Source organism: Garra rufa, chromosome 20, assembly GCF_049309525.1.
Source record: "Garra rufa chromosome 20, GarRuf1.0, whole genome shotgun sequence".
Classification (NCBI taxonomy): Eukaryota; Metazoa; Chordata; class Actinopteri; order Cypriniformes; family Cyprinidae; genus Garra; species Garra rufa.
The window spans coordinates 30,923,885-30,946,727 of record NC_133380.1 but is presented as its reverse complement, the minus strand read 5'-3'; the positions used below and the strand labels follow the sequence as shown (position 1 = coordinate 30,946,727).

Here is a 22,843-nt window from a genome sequence, read left to right as displayed (position 1 = left end):
TTTTTTGCAAATCCTCTCAAGCTCGGTCAGTTTGGATGAGGACCATCAATGGACAACTATTTTCAGGTCTCTACAGAGATGTTCGATAAGGTTCAATTCAGGGCTCTGGCTGGGCCACTCTAGGACATTCACAGAGTTGTCTATAAGCCACTCTTGCTATGTGCTTCTGCCCAGTCTGAGGTTCTGAATGCTCTAGGTTTTCATTAAGGCCATCTCGCATTGAGCTTTTCTTCTACTCTGACGAGTTCCCTCAGTCCCTGCTGCTAAAGAACAACCCCACAGCATGAGGCTGCTACCTCCATACTTTAGTTTTAGGATCATGCTCTACAGGTAACGAGTATTGCCTGGTTTTCTTTGAACATGATGCTTGAGGTTCATCAGACCAGAGAATCTTATTTATTTATTTTTTAGAAACTGAGGGTTCTTTAGGTACCATTTTGCAAATTCCAAGCGTGTTTTCACTGAGGAGAGGATTGAGTTTGGCCTCACCACCATAAAGCCTAGATCGGTGGAAAGTTGCAGTGATGTTTGTCCTTCTGTAGATTTCTTCCATCTGCATATATGCTCTAGTTCAGGGGTGGGGAACCTTGATCCTCGAGGGGCCAGTGTCCTTGCAGAGTTTAGCTCCAACCCTAATCAAACACACCTGAATAAACTAATCAAGGTCTTCAGGATACAGGTTGTTGTTGTTTTTTTCAGGGTTGGAGCTAAACTCTGCAGGGACACCGGCCCTCAAGGATTAAGGTTCCCCACCCCTGCTCTAGTTGGAGCTCAACTAGAGCGACCATTATTTTCTTGGCCACCAGTCTAAACAAGGCCCTTCATTAATTGCTCAGTTTGGCTGGGTGACCAACTCTTGGAAGAGTCCTGGTTGTGCCAAACTTTTTTCATTTGAGAATTATGGAAGCCACTGTGTTTTTGTAAAACCTTCCCAGCAGGCACACAACGTCATAAGACGTTAATATTAGGTTAGATTTAGGTCGTGACGTCAGGTGACCAAAATTCAATGTCTAGCCAACGTCTAAGGACAACGTTATTTTGACGTCCAACAACGACGTCAAATGACGTTGATAGTTGGTTGTTTTTAGGTTGTGTTGGAAAGTGACCAAAATCCAATGTCAAGCCAATATTGACATCAAATACTGACATTTATTCGTCAGGTATGGCAACCAAAATCCAAGTTTTTTTTTTTTTTTTTTTTTTTTGTAGCCTTCCCCAGATCTGTGCCTTGATACAGTCCTGTCTCTGAGCTCTGCATGCAGTTATTTTGACCTCATGGCTTGGTTCTCACTCTGATATGCATTGTCAGCTGTCAGGCCTTTTATAGAGAGGTGTGTGCCTTTCCAAATCATGACTAATCAATTAATTTTCCACAGGTGGACTCCAATCAAGGCGGAGAAACATCTCAGCAATGATCAAGAAAAATAGGAGACACCTGAGCTGTTTTGCAAGGGTCTGAATACTTATGTAAATGTGATATTTCAACTTATTTTCTTTTTAATAAACTGACAGACAATTGTAAAAATCTGTTGTCACTTTTTCATTATAAGGTACTGATTAATGCGAAAAAAATGAATTTAAACAATTGTAGTATTAGGCTGCAACATAAAATTAAAATATATATATATGTGCCGATATTTTCTGTAAAATAACTAAATTAGCCAATTTGGATTAATTGAAGGATTGCAAAAATGAGTACACCCTAGATTTGATTCAGCAAATGTATAATATTCTAGTACTTAGTATGTCCTCCAGAATTTTAAGTATACTGCTCTGAACCTTCTTGGCGCTGAGTGTACAAGTTCATCGCAAATTTTCACATCTGTCCTGTTTAACTCTTGGAGGACAAGCTCCTTAAATGCCCTGGTCTTAAATGGGGTGTTTTGCTCAGCTCGTCTCCCCCACAGCTGCTTAAGAGCGTTAAGATTGAGTGAAATACACCTTGGGAGAATGAATATCTTCATTGTCATGCTGGAAAAATGCCCAACAATGCAGGGAATGAGGTGAGGGTAGCATCTTCTGTTTTAAGTTTTTGTATTATTGTGTGAATTCATGACAGCACTGATAAAGCACAACTCCCTCACACTTTCAGCACTCATACATCCCTATATAAAAGCTTTATTACCACTGAACGACGCTGTGGGAACCAGGCACTTCTCACTATACTCCTCCTCTAGCAACACCATAACATTTTGGATGCTTTTGGATTCAAAATGATTGACTTGGTCTCTTGAGACCACAGTATGGATTCCCAGAAGTCTATATTTAGTAAATATGGGCCTTGGAGGAGGTTAAATTAGTTTATTGTGCTTAACTGCAGTAGGTAACTCTAGTGGTGACAACAACCATGAATGTCACTTCAGCAGGCTGCGTCGTACTCTGTGAGATGAAGTGTCACTCTTTTCATAGCTTTTGCTGGCTCTGAGACACTTGCATGTATTTCTCCTGCTCTTTTTCTGGCAAAAATTGACTCATCACTAAATGAAAACGTAAAGTAAAGACCTGAGGGGTATTCCATAAAACAAGTTTACCAAATAAGCCAGGCTTATTTTAGTTAGTCTGACTTATTGTCACTTGATTTGGCTCAAAATAAGTCAGACTAACTGAAATAAGCCTGACTTATTTGGTAAACTTGTTTTATGGAACACCCCCCGATTATTTCAGGAGCCTTGTCACAAGTCCGTTGTTTTTGAATGTCGGTGATACTTTTGCTATATTTTCACACTTAAAACAATAATTTCCTCTTGTACCACTACCCTCTTTTATGCTAAGAGATATGTCCCCTGGCAGTTTTCTCCCAAGTGGTTTCACTGTTGCCAGCGTTAAGTCTGAGTATGATTCAGTGGACTAGACAACACTTTTAATTGTCAGGAAATTACTTGCCTCTAAAAGTTTTGGTTCAATACACTTACCTGTTGATCAAGAATAGCCTTAAACCTACACCTTTTTTGTTTTATTTAGTAACTTTCAAGAGGGTGTACTATTTTTTTGCAACACAACATTTTATCAATTTGATAAGAAAATCTTATTTTTCTGAATAATTTTGACATTCTTCTTTGGTAATTGATCAAGCAGGCTTGTTGGAACATTATATCTCCAAAGAACCCTAACATGTCATGTCAAGTAAAGAGTAATTGCTGAATTTGTTAAGTTTTAGAGGGGGTGTACTCATTTATGCTGTGCACTGTGTTTTTCTAACGATTTAGTTACAGTTAATATGTCGCATTGAAATCTATTGTTTCTTCTTCTTTTTTTTTAAGCTATATTTGTAAGTCTTCTCACATTCAGTTGTTTTTATTTCCGGCTAATTTCTTATTATGTGTAAATATTTGAAAAAGATTCAACAACTGAGACAAACTGGATTCTCCAGTTGCTTTACTAGAGAGCTTCAGAGGCAGAGGACTATGGCATGTTCATGACAATAATCAGGAACCCTTAACATCTTTCTTCTGTTGTTTTTCAGAGTCACTAAAGTTATTGGAACTGTAACATTATTTTCTTCCACCTGTAAACCATAATTGTCTAAAGCACTATTTCATAGGTGCAATAATTGTTTATGGTAAATAAAGATAAAAAGGAATAGGCTGATAAAGATCTGTGAAGCTTATGTAGATTTTACAAAATTATCTTTAAGATACAGTTTATTAGGGTTCCTTAAAGATACAATATTCCAGCAAGAAGCATATCAAAAGATATAAAAAGATATTTTTGGAGGTTAAAGGAAATGTTTAATACATAGGTCAGTATGTTGAAACAAAACATTTAAATAAGTGTAATTTACAGAATATTAAGGGCTGGTTTCACAGACAGGGCTAAGACTAAGCTTAGGCCATAGTTCAATTACACTCCTAAAAATAAAGGTGCTTCACGATGCCATAGAACAACCTTTTTGTCTAAATGGTTCCATAAAGAACCTTTAACATCTGAAGAACCTTTCTGTTTCACAAAAGGTTCTTAATGGCGAAAGAAGGTTCTTCAGATTATAAAAAGGTAAGGAAGAGATGGTTCCTTTGACTGAATGGAACCTTTGACTGAATGGTTCTTTGTGGAACCAAAAATGGTTCTTCTATGGCATCGCTGTGAAGAACCTTTTAAAGCACCTTTATTTTTAAGAGTGTAGGACATTAAAGTAATTTTTATAAACATGCCTTAGAAGTGAGCATCTTGTGACAAAACAAGGGCACTGACATATTTCAAGATCAATCAGTGCATGTTTCTTTCATTTGAAACAGCTCAGACTTACATTTGGAACTAGGCTTAAGCCTTGTCTATGAAAGGTGTTAATTTGTCCACTAAATCATTCTCAGACTATGCTGGCAACAGTAAAAGCACTGAGAACAGAACTGTCAGGAGATTATTAGTATTTCTTTGCACAAAATAGGACAATGATACAAGATGATTATTTTAAGTGTGAATGTAGTATTAAAAGTGAATCAAAAAGAATGCACTCTTGAAAACTGAAGGAAATGCCATACAGTGCCATTCAGTGGCAATACAGAAGATACAGATGGATGAGTTTTGAAGATGTAGGGAGATAAACTTTATCAGTGGTGTCATGAATAGATCCATAATACAAAAGTCTTGAAACAAGTTCAGCAACATTTTGTGTCAAACATCAGGAAACTCAAGGAGTTAAACAAGATCGATGCTATGATTTGTCACGAACTCGCACACTCAGTGTCAAGAAAGGTCAGAGCAGTTAAATTGGACGTTCACAGGAAATCAAACCTTTGTTGAATTGTACTTATGTACAAATGTACCTATTTTACAGATAGTGATGACTTATTTTTCTGATATATACAGTATCTCACAAAAGTGAGTACACCCCTTACATTTCAGCAACCATTTAAGTATATTTTCTCAAGGGACAATATAGAAATGAAACTTGGATATATTTTAGAGTAGTCAATGTGCAGCTTAGCAGTATAGATTTACTGTCCTCTGACAATAACTCAACATACAGCCATTATTGTCAAAAAAGCAACAAAAGTGAGTACACCCTGAGTGAAGTTGTCCAAAGTGTCAATATATTGTGCTAGCACCATTGTTATCTGGCACTGCCTTAATCATCCTGTGCATGGAATTGACCAGAGCTGCACAGGTTGTTGCTGGGATCCTCTCCCACTCCTCTATAATGACATCACAGAACTGCTGGACGTTAGACACATAGTGCTTCTCTACCTTACGCTTGAGGATGCCCCACAGGTGCTTAATAGGGTTTTTGGCCACCCCATCACCTTCAGCTTCCTCAGCAATGCAGTTGTCATTTTGGTGGTGTGTTTGGGATCATTATCATGTTGGAAAACTGCCGTTCTGCCTAGTTTCTGGAGGGAAGGCATCATGTTCTGCTTCAGAATGTACACTACAGTCGTGGCCAAAAGTTTTGAGAATTACATAAATATTGGAAATTGGAAAAGTTGCTGCTTAAGTTTTTATAATAGCAATTTGCATATACTCCAGAATGTTATGAAGAGTGATCAGATGAATTGCATAGTCCTTCTTTGCCATGAAAATTAACTTAATCCCGAAAAAAACTTTCCACTGCATTGTTAAGAAGGCTTCAGGGCGTCCAAGAAAGTCCAGCAAGCGCCAGGATCGTCTCCTAAAGAGAATTCAGCTGCGGGATCGGAGTGCCACCACTGCAGAGCTTGCTCCGGAATGGCAGCAGGCAGGTGTGAGCGCATCTGCATGCACAGTGAGGCCAAGACTTTTGGAAGATGGCCTGGTGTCAAGAAGGGCAGCAAAGAAGCCACTTCTCAAAAAAAAAAAAACATCAGGGACAGATTGAACTTCTGCAAAAAGTATGGCGAATGGACTGCTGAGGACTGGGGCAAAGTCATATTCTCCAATGAAGCCTCTTTCCGATTGTTTGGGGCATCTGGAAAAAGGCTTGTCCGGAGAAGAAAAGGTGAGCGCTACCATCAGTCCTGTGTCATGCCAACAGTTAAGCATCCTGAGACCATTCATGTGTGGGGTTGCTTCTCATCCAAGGGAGTGGGCTCACTCACAATTTTGCCCAAAAACACAGCCATGAATAAAGAATGGTACCAAAACACCCTCCAACAGCAACTTCTTCCAACAATCCAACAACAGTTTGGTGAAGAACAATGCATTTTCCAGCACGATGGAGAACCGTGCCATAAGGCAAAAGTGATAACTAAGTGGCTCGGGGACCAAAACGTTGAAATTATGGGTCCATGACCTGGAAACTCCCCAGATCTTAATCCCATTGAGAACTTGTGGTCAATTCTCAAGAGGCGGGTGGACAAACAAAAACCCACTAATTCTGACAAACTTCAATAAGTGATTATGAAAGAATGTGTTGCTATCAGGATTTGGCCCAGAAGTTGATTGAGAGCATGCCCAGTCGAATTGCAGAGGTCCTGAAAAAGAAGGGCCAACACTGCAAATACAGACTTTTTGCATAAATGTCATGTAATTGTCGATAAAAGCCTTTGAAATGTATGAAGTGATTGTAATTATATTTCAGTACATCACAGAAACAACTGAAACAAAGATCTAAAAGCAGTTGAGCAGCAAACTTTATGAAAACTAATATTTGTGTCATTCTCAAAACTTTTGGCCACGACTGTACATAATGGAATCCATGTTTCCCTCAGTGAACTGCAGCTCCCCAGACCAAGATGCTACCACCACCATGCTTGACTGTAGGCAAGACACAAGTTTCTTGGTAGTCCTCACCAGGGCATCGCCACACATGCTGGACACCATCTGAGCTGAACAAGTTTATCTTATAGTCTCATCAGACCACAGGACATGGTTCCAGTAATTTATGCTCTTGGACAGGTTGTCTTCAGCAAACTGTTTGCAGGCTTTCATGTAAGCCAGCTTCAGAAGAGGCTTCTTTTCTAGGATGACGTCAATGCAAACCGACTTGCTGCAGTGTGCAGCGTATGGTCTGAGCACTGACAAGCTGACCTTCTACTTCTGCAACCATTAAAGCAATGCCGGCAGCACTCATGCATCTTTTTTTTTAAGCTGGTTCTGCACCTGACGCACAGAATGAGTGCTAAGCTTCGTTGATCAACCATTGCAAGGCCTGTTCCAAATGGAACCCATCTTGGAAAACCTCTGTATGACCCTGTAACTCAGGTGTGTTTCAGGGTGTTACTGAATCTCTAATAGCCTTGGCCATCTTCGTGGAAAGCAACCATTCTAATTCTTAAATCCTCAGAGAGTTCTTTGCCATGAGATGCCAAGTTGAACATCCAGTGGTCAATATGAAAGAATTGTACTTAAAGCAACAAATTGTAGCTGCTCTAAAGAAAAATATAGACAAGTTTGTATGGTCCTGTCAAGCAGGCAAAAACATAAACATGATGAACAGGACATGCGACGTTGCATGGTTAAGCAACATAGCCTACTGCTGTTAGCACTTAGGGTGTAATCACTTTTGTTGCCAGCTATTTTAACAATAGTGGCTGTATGTTGAGTCATTTTCAGAGGACAGTAATTTTATACTGCTATACAAGCTGCACATTGACTACTCTAAAATATATCCAAGTTCCATTTCAATAGTATTGTCTCTTGAGAAGATATACTAAAATGGTTGCTAAATTTTGAGGGGTGTCCTCACTTTTGAGAGATACTGTATGTTAAATAGTGAAAGCTGTCTTGTCATAAATTGCAAATGGTGATTATTACAAAATAACACCACAGACTGAGAACCTGGTGACATTTTCATGTTCAGATATTTATAAAAACAAATAAACAAACCAAAAAAACAAAAACAAATCCCAATTCAATATGCAAATAAATATAAGAAGGAAAACAGAATTCAGGTTTTATAATGGTTATCAAAGGGAGGTTTTGAAATCTAAAATCTGACGAAATATTCACTAAAACTTACGACGCCTGTGGACACATGCGCTCTTTATTACGTCACATCATCTGATATAATTTGAGGCTTTTATTATGAAAAGAGACGCTCGCTTTTGTCAGTCGCCGTTCAGGCTTTCGCTCAGTTGCATCATTTCCGCTGTCTCTGCTCACCGGTGAGGATCCGCATGTGAGTGCATTTGACACTTCATCTCCATTCAAAACTTATACACACACTCACTACACATACTTAAACTCACTGCTCTGTGCTTATAGATACATATATAGATAAACTCTATCAGTACCGGCGAACGGTGCGCGCGCGCGTGCGTTTGTGATGACAGATAGTGTTCATGCTGTGATGAGCGGCTAACGTTACTGTATTTACACTTCACAATAACTTTATCATCATGATCATACAACTGCATTGCGTCAGTTAATATTAAAAATTCAGTTATCAGAGAAAAGATTAACGTGTATGTTTGTCAGGGCTGTACTATCAGACAGTCTATTCTTCAGATTTTTGCATTTCATGCTTATGATGTCTGTTCTTCAGTGGTGCTTATGTAAACAGTGATTTTACTACATGGTTATGATGCTGGTTTACATACGTAAATATTCAGGGACACGTCCATTTACGTTTATTGTTGTAAAAACTCTCAAACAGGTTTTGTGCTTTCTCTCATTTAATGCCAATCTTGTTGACTTTTTTAAAATCATTAATAGTATTATTATTATTATTGTTTAATTGAAAACACTAACAACAACTCCAAAACAGTTTTGAATTGTAAGGAATGTTTCAATCATAAATCAAAATTCTGTTGTCAGTTGTCATACCAAACTTGTCTGACTTGCTTTCTCTCGTCAATGAAATCTATAAATAAAGCATAAAGCATTAAAAACATGTGAGTGTCCCAAAGCATCATAACAGTGGTCCACATGACTTGTGCACTTAATATTATAATTCTTCTGAAGTCATTTGATGTGTTTTGTAAGGAACTGATTGAACTTGTAGCTGTTTTCTGGTAATCTTTATATCAAGTGAGCTGATAAACGCTTAGTTTTTGAACTGTTTCGATGTAAATAAGGAAGTTTAATGTGTTTTGTGTGTGTGTGTGTAGTGGTCAGAATGGTGGAAGCGGTTCCAGAATCCATCAACTTCCCCACAGAGGAGGAGCGAATCCTGAAGTTCTGGGTGGAGAAAGACTGTTTCCAGGAGTGTCTGAAACAGAGCAAGAACCGGCCCAGGTGACGCCGCCGTCTGCTCGACATCTACTACTATAGTTTCTATTAATGTTTTGAATGAGCTTTTATTTTAATATTTTCTCTTTTTTTTCATTTTAATTTGTTTATTTATTTATTTTTAATAATTTTGTTTGCACTTTTGTCATTTTTAAATAGTTTTTTTGTATTTTAAAAATATTACTAAGTTGGTCTTTTTTTATTTTAGTTTTTTATTTCCGGTAATTTTTGTGCTTCAGCTTATTTTTGTTAGTTGCCAAGACAACATTTCTAACTTTTATTAGATTTTTTTTTTTTTTTAAATAATTTTTTGTGCACTTCTGTCCTGTTTAATTTTTAGTTTTGATTTATTTCCAGTAATTTTTGCACTTCAAATTATTTTTGTTATTTGCCAAGACAGCATTTCTAACTTTTATTTAATATGTTCTTTTTTTAATTTAATTTTTTGAATTTATTTTTTTAAAATAATTTTGTAATACACTTTTGTCATTTTTAAGTTATTTTTGTATTTTAAAAATATAACTTTTTAAGTTGATCTCTTTTTTTTATTTCAGTTTAAGGTTTAGTTTTGATTTATTTCCAGTAATTTTTGCGCTTCAGCTTATTTCTGTTAGTTGCCAAGACAATATTTCTAACTTCTTTTTTCTAATTTTTTTTCTCTTTTTTTAAATTTGTTTATTTGTTTATTTATTTTTTAAAGGATTTTTCCACTTTTGTCATTTTTTGTATTTTAGAAATATTAATTTTTAATGTGATCTTTTTTTAAAATTTCAGTTTAATTTTTAGTTTTTATTTATTTTTAGTAATTTTTGCACTTTTTTGTGTTAGTTGCCAAGACAGCATTTCTAACTTTTATTTTGTATATTTTCTTTTTTTTATTTAATTATGTTTATTATTATTTTTTTTATAATTTTGTAATGCACTTTTGTCATTTTTTTATTTAAAAAAAAATGTTTTGTATTTTAAAAATGTAGCTTAAGTTTATCTCTTTTTTTACATTTCAGTTTAAGGTTTAGTTTTAATTTATTTCCAGTCATTTGTGCACTTCAGCTTATTTCTGTTAGTTGCCAATACAATATTTCTAACTTTTTTCTAATTTTTTCTCTTTTTTAATTTTGTTTATTTGTTTATTTATTTTTTAAAAGGATTTTTCCACTTTTGTCATTTTTTGTATTTTAGAAATATTACTTTTTAAGAGTATCTTTTTTAAATTTAAGTTGAATTATTAGTTTTTATTTATTTTCAGTAATCTTATTTCTGTTAGTTGCTAAGACAGCATTTCTAACTTTTATTTTAATATTTTCTTTTTTTTATTTTAATGTATTTATTTTTTTAAAGATTTTTTGTGCACTTTTGTCATTTTTAAATAGTTTTTTTGTATTTTAAAAATATTACTTTATCTTTTTTAATTTCAGTTTAATTAACTTTTTTATTTTATTTTTATTTATGTTTATTTATTTTTTAAATAATTTTGTAATACACTTTTGTCATTTTAAATTTTCTTGTTGTTATTTAAAAAATATAACTTTTTAAGTTGATCTCTTTTTTTTTACATTTCAGTTTAAGGTTTAGTATAAACAGTCATTTTTGCACTTCAAATTATTTCTGTTAGTTGCCAAGACAGCATTTTTAACTTTTATTTTAATGTTTTCTTTTTATTTTATTTAAATGCAATTATGTATTTTTTAATAATTTTGTTATGCACTTTGACCATTTTTAAATAGTTTTTTTGTTGTATTTTAAAAATTTATCTTTTTTAAGTTTATATATTTTTATTTCAATTAAATTTTTAGCTTTGATTTACTTCCAGTAATTTTTGGGCTTGCAAGACAGCATTTCTAATTTTCAGTTAGTTTTTCATCTAATATTTATATTTAACTTATTTTACACACAGGGTGCTGCATCATGATTGTGCATTTTGAGGAAGATGCTTTTAGTAATTGATGGCTGTGTTCAAATACGGTTTTATACATTAACAATTCTTCAATATAAGTTTGGTGTCAGTAAGATAAAAAAAAAGTCTCTTCTGCACTCCAAAGCTGCATTTGCTTGAGCAAAAATACAGTAAAATATGTAATATTGTGAAATATTTTTTTACAATTTATATATCTGTTTCTTGTGTGAATATATATTAAATGTAATTTATTTCTGTGATCAAATCTAAATTTTCAGCATCATTTTCCAGTCTTCAGTGTCACATGATCCTTCAGAAATTATCACACACATCATTAGTTTTTTTTTATGTGTGTTTTTTAATGTTGTATTCTGGCCGTCTCTGTTGGTGGATGGGTCATTGACGGGTGGCGTATGTTTGTGTTTCAGGTACACATTCTATGACGGGCCACCCTTCGCCACCGGCCTGCCTCACTATGGCCACATCCTGGCTGGAACCATCAAGGACATTGTGACGAGGTTTGCCCATCAGAACGGCTTTTACGTGGAACGGAGGTTCGGCTGGGATTGTCACGGTCTGCCTGTGGTGAGAATCACTCACATTCACTCTGTGGCACTGCTCTGCAGGATGACTTTCTTGAAAAGCTTGAAACTAATATATTTTTCAACTCTAAAAGGCTTTTAAAAAGTCTGTGTGTTGCATTTTCTTGATTTCTGTCTGTGACTGTTGTATTTCCTTAGGAATATGAGATTGATAAAGCACTGAATATCAAAGGACCTGAGGATGTGGCAAAGATGGGCATAGCAGAGTACAACAAGCAGTGCAGGAGCATCGTCATGAGATACGCCAACGAGTGGGAGGTACGCTTGTGTGTGTGTCAGTTAATAGAATCTCACATTCACTTAGTACAGTTAAAAGAGTGTCAGGTTTAATACAAGTGAAGCTCTAATAACAGAAAAAGTGGTCTGTTATTTTAAAAGGAACCCTGGGTATTAAGACTTGCATGGCTTAACCCTCAAAGACCGAGACAGCCGCCGGCGGCTAAAAATAACTATTGGTCTTAAATGTTTAATAACTTTTGAACCGCTAATCCAATTTGAATGCTTTAAAAAGTCTCGTAAAGTACAGAGTCTGCTCTTTTCAGTGATATCGCATTTGTCTCATTTGGATATTCAGAGGCTCTGTAGTAAGCGTGATTACGTCATCACATTTCCTCAGCACTGATTCGTCAGATGAAATCAACACGTTTTGGTCCTCTGAGCCAAACAGGAACGATTGTTGATGCTTAGTCCCACCCCTGTGCCCCGATTGGTTCAAACTGTCATATATTCAACCAATAAACATAGGTTTTGGTCTTTTGAACCACCGATTAGTATGTAGGTGCGTTCGACTTCATGCGGCGCCGAAAGAAATCGGCTGCCGCCTTACAAAACAATGCATTCTGGTAAGATCATTTGTCCGACTTTGATCGGCGCTGCAGCCGCCTTTCGATCATGTGTGCCATCAAAGTAACGTGAGAGCAAAACGAGAGCAGTCGCAGAGGTCAGGCGCTGCAGTTGCTTAAAACCGACTGCGAAAGCCTTGATGACGACACACTTTATTCTCATTGGTCAGATTATGTGATGACAAGCACGACATGTGCTGCGTGTTTTTCTTAAAAAAGTTCAGGTGTGTAATCAATCTTTATATCGAATATCTGATATTCAAACAAAACATTATTGATAAAAATGAAGACTAGGCGATATGGTAAATATATATTCTTATTGTATAAGAGTAAAAAAAAAAAAAAAAATGGTCAACCAGAGGCCGTTTTTTAATGGATGTTGTGGGAGGCTTCACTACACTGAATAAACTGCTTATAAAAATTGAAAAATGTCCTATAGCTAACTACAAAACCAAGATACAAATAATAAGCGTCATATTTCATTACATTAAAGTAACTCACATACTTGATATGATCAACAAAAAAGCAAAACGATTGTAGCATATAGAATAAATGATAGGGTAACTTTTTTCTTTTATTTATTTATCTTATGTAGTTTCATTTCTTCTTTTTCTTTATTCCTTTTTTTTTGTGTGTATGTTTGCAATACAGTTTCATCCTCTATAAGTGTCCGACTTGACGGCCGTCTCTTTACTCCTCCCCCGACTGCAAGCGGCTGCTCTCGCCAGCCGGCGGCAGGCTAGTGTAGTGCATCTCGAACGCACCTTGTTTCTTTGCAGATCTGAACAGACGCAAAGTGAAAGCAAAGTGCGTCTTGCGTGCATGAAAACAAACGCAAAATAACACATTTGCATGACAGCATTCTTTGAAAATGTACAGAAATACTCACGACAGAGCCCTTTGACATAAAACAAACCAAAAACAAGGATGAAACAACAGTAGATATCGGATAAAGCACTGGAATGTGGGTTTTCGGTCACTAGGCGATGTCCCGGTAAAATAGATTCCGACGCAGACTACAGCCAGCAGATCCATCTATTTGGTTGTTATATTATGTAACTAATTATTATATAGTTTTTAAAGATTATTTTTACTATTTTTTCGGTTGCACTCTGTATATTTCTCTCTCATTTTGTGTGTAGTTTGTGAATAATTTGGATTGTTTATTTATTTTTTTGTTGCACAAGACAGTTTGTGCATTTTTTCTTGTGCTACTTTCTACACTATTTGTGTTTATTGTTCATCTTTTGGATTAAGAATATATTTATGAAATAGTAAATTATTTTTTACTGTGTTTTGCTATTATTTAACACTGTTTCTGCAATGACTTTACTCCTGAAACGTTTTTGGACAGATCTATATTGTCAATAAACGAAATGGGCCTGTTTTTCACTGAAAAGCACCTAAATAATATTGTAATAATTGGCTATAACTTGCTTGGGGAATGTTATATATAGACAAAATTTTATTTGGAAGTGTAAAACACCTAAATACAATTTTTTAAAGAAAAAAATCTAAACTTCAGGAGTTTTTGTTTGAGTACACAGTAAAAAACACCCAATTGTTGGTAGCGTTTTTTCCTAAAATTCTGGAAATTCACTAATTTTTAGAGAAAACAAAAGGAAATTTGTAATTTTAAATTAGCTAGACATAAATTTCAAGTTCTTATGTTTATAATGATATATGACAATTGATGCTGACTGCTAGAATAGGTCTGAAAAAACAAAGAAATATACAGGGGCCTCAGGTGCCCCAAAAATGTTCTAGGTCTTTAAGGGTTAATATAACATAAATGGTGTTTCTTACTAAAATATGTTGTAAAAAAACAAAGAAAGATTTACATTGTTTGAAAAATGTTTTTTTATACATATTTTGGACTATAGGGGGCATCATTATTTCAATATCGTCAAATGGTTATCTAATTGTTGCTATTTTTACTGCAGCACAACTAGTAATACACACTGATACATACTGATACGATGCCACATTGTGCAGCTCTTGGTTGTAATTTTCAGTCAAAGGGCAACAAGAGAAGCGATGTATTTCTTTGCAGTCTATATGGAACTGACCAACAACTTCAGTGATTATGTGGATGAATAAAAACTTCCTAAAGACCCGTGTCTTTGTTCTCTCCACTTTAGCCCTGATGCCTTTGAGGCTTTAGTAGAAATATCAATCAGTCATCAGAAATCAAATTTTGTCAGAGTTTTATACTTTTTGTGTATGAAGTAAATCAAAGTCACCTTGAAAAACACAAATGTTTTTTCAATTTTTTTGTTCAATTTTTTTCAACTAAACCACACAGAATCACTAAAGTTGTTGGTCAGTTCCATATAATACTAGAAGAATAATGGTACATTTAATAAGAGAAGAATATATACATTTTTTTGTTTGAAAATTTGATTTTGTACATGTTACTGTTGCTAACAAAAGTACATTTTGTATGCTTCCCAACTCAAGTTTAGTGATTTACTGTCAAATTTGTATACATTTTAGTCTAAAAGCTGCTATGTGACAAAGTGTACAGTAAACAAGCTAAAAAACACAGAACTACGTTTTTATTATGGTTGCATTGATCCGATACTCTGGGTCGGTATCGACGTCGATCCAAGCTTTTTGAATGGATCGGATATCGGTGATGCATGACCAATCCAAATTCGATACCGTTACCAGAGTTTGATTAAATAAATAGCAAGAAATAAGTCTACTGTAAAAACTATAATAATTCATACAAGAACACAATTATTTTAAAACATTGCTTTAAAAATAAAATACATTTAAAATATGTTGCGCTGCTTACACAAGCATATGTGACGTGAGTGTGAGAGGCGAGTTCAGAGGGAACTTTCACATGCAAAGTCTACCTCAGCGCGGTAAACGTCCCTGATTTGGAAATATTTTACTCTTGATACAGCAGCTAGTAGCACTGCAAATTGTAATATTCGCAAAGCCAAAGTTTCAAGAGGTGGAAGTAGTGTTTCGAATTACAACACCACAAATTTAATCAAGCATCTTCAAAAGCATCACGCAAAAGAACACAAGGACTTCGCGAACCGAGTGACAGCTTTTAATACTTTCTTTGTAAATGCTTTGTAAATGAGATATTGTTTAATACAGCAGTTAAATAAGAAGTTATTATTAAATGACTTGCATTGTCTGACTATAACACTATTGCCTGATTTTGCTCTATTTCGTCGTCAAAAGTGATCTGAAACAAGTCACAACTGAGCCGCTGCGCATCTCCACTCAAACACAGCGGTGTTTCGTTTATGAATGAACGTGCGTTTTTAAACGAATCTAGTGAAACGATTCAATTTCCCATTCAAACAGAGAGTCACTTGCTTTATTCATGAATGAACCATCCGTTCGAACAAATCAAATAAATGAAATGATTCAGTAATTAAATCAGTGTCTTGCCACCATCTGCTGGCAGATCTGTTCGGTTATTTATATCTGTAATATTTCTGTTGTCAAAATGTTATTTTCAAAACATTAATCTTAATATGAATTTATGAATTTGATCGCACTCATGCATGTATCTCTTTTTTCCCCCCTTTTTTTATCCATCAATGTCCAAGCAGATTTGGTATTTCTTTCTTTACCTCAAAGCAAATAAATCTTAATGACAAAGTGAATTGTATACATTCTTTAGTTTTGAAGGTAAAATACCCCCACTGATATCGGCCTGGTATCGGTATCGACTGATACTCAGAATTTTTGGTATCGGATCGGATCGGTTTTGAAAAAATGGTATCGTTGCATCCCTAGTTTTTATAAGCTGTCGACCCCCCAAAAAACAAGCGTTTAAAGACAAAAGTAGAGCACAATGTGTCGTATTACTCTGAGAACTACGCCCACTGAAGGGAAACTTAATCGCGACAGGAAATAATCATTATTTTTAACCATGTCTAAGGATTATTTCACCACCCTATGGTGAAGGAGATATATTGAGAAACTAAATTTTATTTGTCTATGTCAGTGCTCCTCTTTTGCTGGAGAAATCCAACTGAATGGCTCAACATGAAATACCCTGACATTCACAACTATTTGTGTCCTTAAAGCAGTAGTTCACTTCAAATTTACAGATAATGTACTCACCCCCTTGTCATCTAAGATGTTAATGTCTTTCTTTCTTCAGTCGTAAGGAAATTATGTTTTTTGAGGAAAACATTTCAGGATTTCTCTCCATATAATGGACTTCTATGGTGCCCCCGAGTTTGAACTTCCAAAATGCAGCTTCAAATGGCTCTAAACGATCACAGCCGAGGAAAGAAGGGTCTTATTTACCAAAACGGTTGGTTATTTAAAAAAAAAAAAAAAAGATAATTTATATACTTTTTAACCTCAAATGCTCATTTGTGTAGCTCTGTGTGTACTCTGTATGTAAATTGTAAATGTTTTTAGAAAATAACTGATCGTTTCGTTAGATAAGACCCTTCTTCCTAGGCTGGGATCATTTAAAGCCCATTTGAAGCTGCATTTAAACTGCATTTTGGAAGTCTAAACTTATGGGCACCATAGAAGTCCATTATATGGAGAGAAATCCTGAAATGTGTTCCTCAAGAAACATTTCTTTACGACTGAAGAAAGAAAGACATGAACATCTTGGACGAAAAGGGGGTGAGTACATTATCTGTAATTTTTTGTTTTGAAAGTAAACTACTCCTTTAAAGGAGTGAACTACTCCTCGTTTTTTTTGGGTCGGTTTTTAAGCTTGTTTACTGTACACATTGTCACATAGCAGCTTTTAGACATTGCTCTGTTTTTTGTTATAAGTCAGAAATGATAAGGAGGAAGCCTCCCGCAATACAAAGTCAATGGAGAGCATTAGATTGTTTTCCCCACCAGTGTGGGCGTGGCCTAAATGCTTTGGAACAGTAACTGTTAAACAAACTAAAACCCAAAGCACAATACGGCTTAATCCCTTCATCAAGTCTGTTTTCACTGAGTGTTTCAAAGCGAAGCGCACACTTCGTTCAGGCGATCAGCTCGTGATCCTGTGTTTTCCGCACCTCAGAACGGCTCAGTTCACAGTAAATGCGAGTTTAGCGTGTGTTTGGGAATGCAACGGCCAACAGTTATGCTTTATTTTCGCAGCAGATGATTACAGCATTTCACTAGATTTGTAGTGAGACGTGTTTTTGTAAGCCTGTTTTCACTGAAGCTGGAGTTTTCTGTCAAAATAAAAGCTTAAGTGTAGTATGAATTGCTGACAACTAGCTGTTTAAATGGGTAATGTTACTGCAGTCCAAATTCAAAATATCTCCTTTAAGTGTAGACATTAGGAAATAAGTATTGTAATTCCCCCACTGTAGTGTAAAGCAAAAACAATATTCCTATCAAATAATTAATTTTACAGTGTAATTGTTTTACAATATATGGCTATATTTATAATATATGGTCATAGGAATAACAATAATATAAAATTGTTATTATATTCTAATTTGTTTGGCTTCCTAAAACACCAGTGTGAATGTAATGTATACTGAGTCCCCTTTAAAGTTCAGGTACAATTAAACTCAATGACTTTTTTTTTTTCTGACGATTTCTGACACTTGAAGTGCATTAGATGGAATAATTTAACTTTATTTTTCATTTCTGGAAACTTTCCAAACGTTTCTGTTAATTCACAAAAATTACCCAAAAATCCTGCAAAGTTGTCTTTTTGCAACCCCAGTTATTACTGTATTGTATTGTACTGTATTGTTGGCAAACATGGATCAGAAAACAGATGAGAAAACGGCTAGTTAATTTCTCCAGTAAGGCATTGATAACATCAGATGCCATTAGTGCTTGAATGTCTTTTAACCAGTTGTCAAGATTTTAAACCTGGAACATATTTGATCTGAGAGCTGTAATAGAGAGAAAGGTTATTCATCAATAACAACTTCAGTTTGTTCAATTTATCCATGACAGGATGTTCATTTCTTTAGTGACCTACTTCTTTATCATTGTATGTCTGTTTTAAATGATCCGATTTGTTTTAGATTATAACTGATTATTATTATGACTCTTTATTGTGACTCTATGCAAACCAGACATCTGTGAGACGAATGGGTCGCTGGATTGACTTCAAAAACGACTATAAGACGCTGTACCCATGGTTCATGGAGACCGTATGGTGAGATTTCTGTCTTTCCTTCTGGAAAAATGCACATGCCAACAGCACTGTTCAGACACAAGTACTTTCTCATGTGGATGTAAGCTAATTTAATCATCTACAGGGTGATTCAATGATTTTACTGTGAATGTCAGAGATTTTCATGTAAAAATGTCCAGCTGAATTACCTGCATTTTTTTTGACAAACCCAAGGTCATTTCTTAATTCAGTTACAGTCTGAATCCACATCTCTGTGTTTACAAGGGATTGATCCAAAAGTCATTTTGTAAATCCTTTTTGACCCCTGCCAAGCACCGTATGTAAACAGTTTTCCTTTAAAAATTGACATACTGTACCTGATTCCCTATTAATACAAAATGAATGTAATTGAAAATGGAATCGAATCACTTGCTTGTGAATCAAAATGTGAAATCTGTCTCAATAATAAAGAGAGTGTAAAGCATGATGGGTGTTGTGGCCTTGTTTCAGGTGGGTGTTTAAACAGCTGTATGATACAGGTCTGGTCTACAGAGGGGTAAAGGTCATGCCGTTCTCCACCGCCTGCAACACGCCGCTCTCCAACTTTGAGGCCCATCAGAACTACAAGGTTCCAAATGATACTTTATTGCTCACATTCACTAAGCTCAGACCTCTGATGATCTTCAGCATGTCTGAGCAGACCATCAGCTCATCCCGTGATCTTCTGTGCTCAACAGGATGTGCAGGATCCGTCTGTGATTGTGACCTTCCCTCTGCTGGAGGACGAGACGGTGAGCTTCATCGCCTGGACCACCACTCCATGGACCCTGCCCAGCAACCTGGCCCTCTGCGTCAACCCCGATTTCATCTACGTCAAGGTCAAAGGTGCGAATTCACTGTTGCTGAAAATGACACAGGCTAGTTTGTGGAATATTGCTAGCGCGTTGGCTGTTTTTAAGTACTTAGAAAGCACATAATAATTCCTTATTCTGCATGACCATGTTTTAGATCCCTTAACACAACCTCATACCTAAACTTAACACTTACTTTACTATTACTAAGCAGTAAATTAGTCATAGTTATAAAAAAGTCATAGTTAAAAGAATAAATTCTGTAATTAATTACTTATCCTCATGTAGCTCCAAACCCCTAAAACCTTCGTTTATCTTCGGAGCACAAATTAAGATATTTTTGATATCTTACTTTCTGACCCTGCATGGACAGCAATGCAACTGAAACGATCAAGAGAAGTAGTAAGAACATTATTAGAAAATATGTTTTGTGCACAAAGAAAACAAAAATAATGACTTTATTCAACAATTTCCTCTCTTGTCAGTAGGGATGCACCGAGTGTTTGGCAACCGAAATTATTCAGCCGAAAATAGCAAAAATATTCTTTCAGAATAAGCCAAAAGGCCGAATAAATTATACCGAACAATGACGTGACGCAGTGTGGAAGCATTTACAACTTTCCAAGAAAGATGCAAAAATCATTACAAGCACCGACATCGAGAGACTGTTTAGTATCAAATCACATGTGTTCCATGAGAAGAGGAAGGGGTGGTTGTTGCTGGTTACTGTATGATGACTGAAATCATGAAATAACCTTAAACCAATAGTAAATAAATGTTTTCTAATACAAGCACAAATTGTATGTATTCTGAGATCACTGCATGAGCTCATTAGCCAGGGTTCAAAATACGTAAGGGAAAAAACACAAAAAAACATGTTTAGTAATCCGCCTTCGGCCCTGTGTTTCATTTTGTTTGGTTTCTGCTTCGGCCACAAATTTTTATTTCAGTGAACGTTGCTATTTGTGTTTTCTTTGCACACAAAAAGTATTCTTGTAGCTTCATAAAATTAAGGTTGGACCACTGATGTCACATGCACTATTTTTAAAGTGTCACAACACCCCCCTGTTTCAGAGGTGCTTTTTCACACCTCTGGTTTAAAAAACTTTCTGAAAAGGGGCGGTGTTCACTGGGGATAAGGGGTGGGGTACAGTGTGGAGACAAGGCGGAGACTGCATTAAAGTGGGAGTGACAATAAGTGAATAAATTCAGCTAATTTGCACACTGACAATGTGAACACACGCACGCCGAGAGCAGCAGCTACAGCGGTTCTGAGAGCAGTGTGGAAGTGGAGGACTTCTACCCACCAGAATCCCCACACTTAGATCAAAGTGATGACAGTGCAGGTCCACTGCCTTATCCGTTTGAACCTTTGGACCCTCACACGCATACACAAGAACGCAAAGACGAACCAGATGAAGCGCAGATAGAAGTGTCACACTTATAGCGTTTTATATTTTTATAATAGTAAATTAACAATTCTAAGTTTATCTTGTATATGAGCGCTACAAAAGTAAAGTTGACAATTTTTGTTTCGCAGACACTCTGTATCTAGTTATTAATGTAATAACTAGAAAAAAAATATAGAAATTAATGTAATACATGTTCATCATGTTGTTATCTAATAATAGGTGTTCGTGTTCGGAGTCAGAAATGAGCAGCACAGTAATTACTGACACCGTGAAGGGTAGGCTATTTAAATAAAAAAATGCAAAAAATGGGGTGGTGTTTATAAATAATTTATATCAAAATTATTTATAAATAAATATATATATATACATTATATATAACGTTTGTATATATAGGCCTATATATAAAATACATATGTATATTATTTTGAAACAAAATAAATGAGACTCAAACATTAGCCTATTAACAAACGTGCGTGTTTATTTGAGCACTTCCGACAGTGAACAAGCAGCCTACAAAACTGTAAAATATTCAAAGAAATAATACATTTAAATAAGAAAATAGACTAAATAAGAATGTTAAATAGGCTATTAAACAAACATTCGTTGCAAAAACTACTAAAACCTCGCCCGGACCTTTTCTGACAGCTCATCAGAATTACTGGCTCGAATCCGACTGGAACTTTTTCTCTTCCCCATTACACAGCTGCTGTTTTAATAGCAAAGAGATTACATTTATTTTCATTTATTTAGGTTATAAAGTTCATTTAGAAATATATTTGGAACACTTTTTATATGTTAAATTCAAGATTTTGTTTTTTAAAGTAACGACCAAGCGGCCAGCGACAGACAGATCAATTTAGCCCTCTCAAGTCATCACGATTTAAATTTAGATCCACAGATATAAAAAACGTAAAACATATCACAATATTAGTTTAATCGTTTAACCGAGTTAAACGTGTGCTATTGGGCGCATATCCAATCGTTTGTGCGGAGAGTGAAAGCTGGAGCGCACTTTGCAGAACATGAAGGAAAGGTAAGAGTAATATATCATCCGGAACTGTAAAGAAAGAATTAAAAATAATTAAAATCGAAAACAAAACTCTTTCATTAGCTATAGGCCTAATCCATAAAGATGCATTTAGGCATTAAAGGAGCGTCCAATGAGCAGATGGCCAGTCAGGATCGTCAACTTTGTCTTTGCGACAAATACTAGTTTATTAAAAAATAATTCAAATATCTCCTTACTTTTCCACCCCGACACATTCATGGTTATTTTTGCTGGGGCTTTGCGGCCAGCTTTAGCCTATTTTTATGAGTCCCCAATTCCAAAAACTGTCCGGTACGAAATGTTCCTTACAGACAAATTTGCTGTGTGTTTTCGTAGGACTCTTTAAACCAGCAGCGTGCCGCCAAACTGTAGCTCTGGTCGCGTCGAGGGGAACTCCTTTGTTTTGTCACAGTGAAGAAAGGCACAAACATGAACCATGACTCTGAAACAGCAAGCCAGCTATAACGTAAACTAGTCAAAAATCAAAAATATCTTAATTTGTGTTCTTAAGATGAATGGTCTTATGTGTTTAGAATGACATAAGGGTGAGTAATTAATGACAGATTTTTTATTTTTGGGTGAACTACCCCTTTAATAGTTAATTATGAGAATTGGCCTGTAAACTACAGTGTGACCATTACTTTTAAGAACGATATCGATTTTTTTTTTTAAATCTGTAGTTATATGAAACCAAATTCTAATTTATTCTAGTTATTAGACACATTAAATAACTGGATGATTATTAAACTACAGGAATAATTATGTATTTATTTTAGCAAACATATTCTACATCAAGGTTACTAGTACTGCTTTTAAATAAGATACAGATGTAGTTGTGTGGAACCAAATTTGAATGAATTCATTTCTGAAAACTCCATCAACATCAAAGTCAGATTGACCAGTATGTGAAACCAAGTTTTCATTTATTTCTGCTTGAAGTAATTTCATTTGTATTTATTTATGTATTGTAAAAGTAGTAGTACAAGTAAATAATTCCATTAGAATTTCATTCTCAACTTTACAAATATATATTA

The 22,843-nt window shown here is 35.4% G+C and overlaps 1 protein-coding gene across 1 annotated transcript in view; it reads left to right on the top strand.

Annotated features, from left to right (window-relative positions):
• Positions 1-7,964: 7,964 nt before the first annotated feature.
• LOC141293518 (isoleucine--tRNA ligase, cytoplasmic-like) overlaps positions 7,965-22,843 on the top strand; it is a 96,334-nt gene continuing 81,455 nt past the window's right edge. Inside the window, exons 1-7 of the mRNA XM_073825548.1 lie at positions 7,965-8,029; positions 8,961-9,087; positions 11,404-11,560; positions 11,716-11,835; positions 18,458-18,540; positions 19,009-19,126; positions 19,236-19,383. Coding sequence (XP_073681649.1) covers positions 8,969-9,087; positions 11,404-11,560; positions 11,716-11,835; positions 18,458-18,540; positions 19,009-19,126; positions 19,236-19,383 — 745 coding nt within the window. The 5' untranslated portion in view covers positions 7,965-8,029; positions 8,961-8,968. The remainder of the gene's footprint in view (positions 8,030-8,960; positions 9,088-11,403; positions 11,561-11,715; positions 11,836-18,457; positions 18,541-19,008; positions 19,127-19,235; positions 19,384-22,843) is intronic.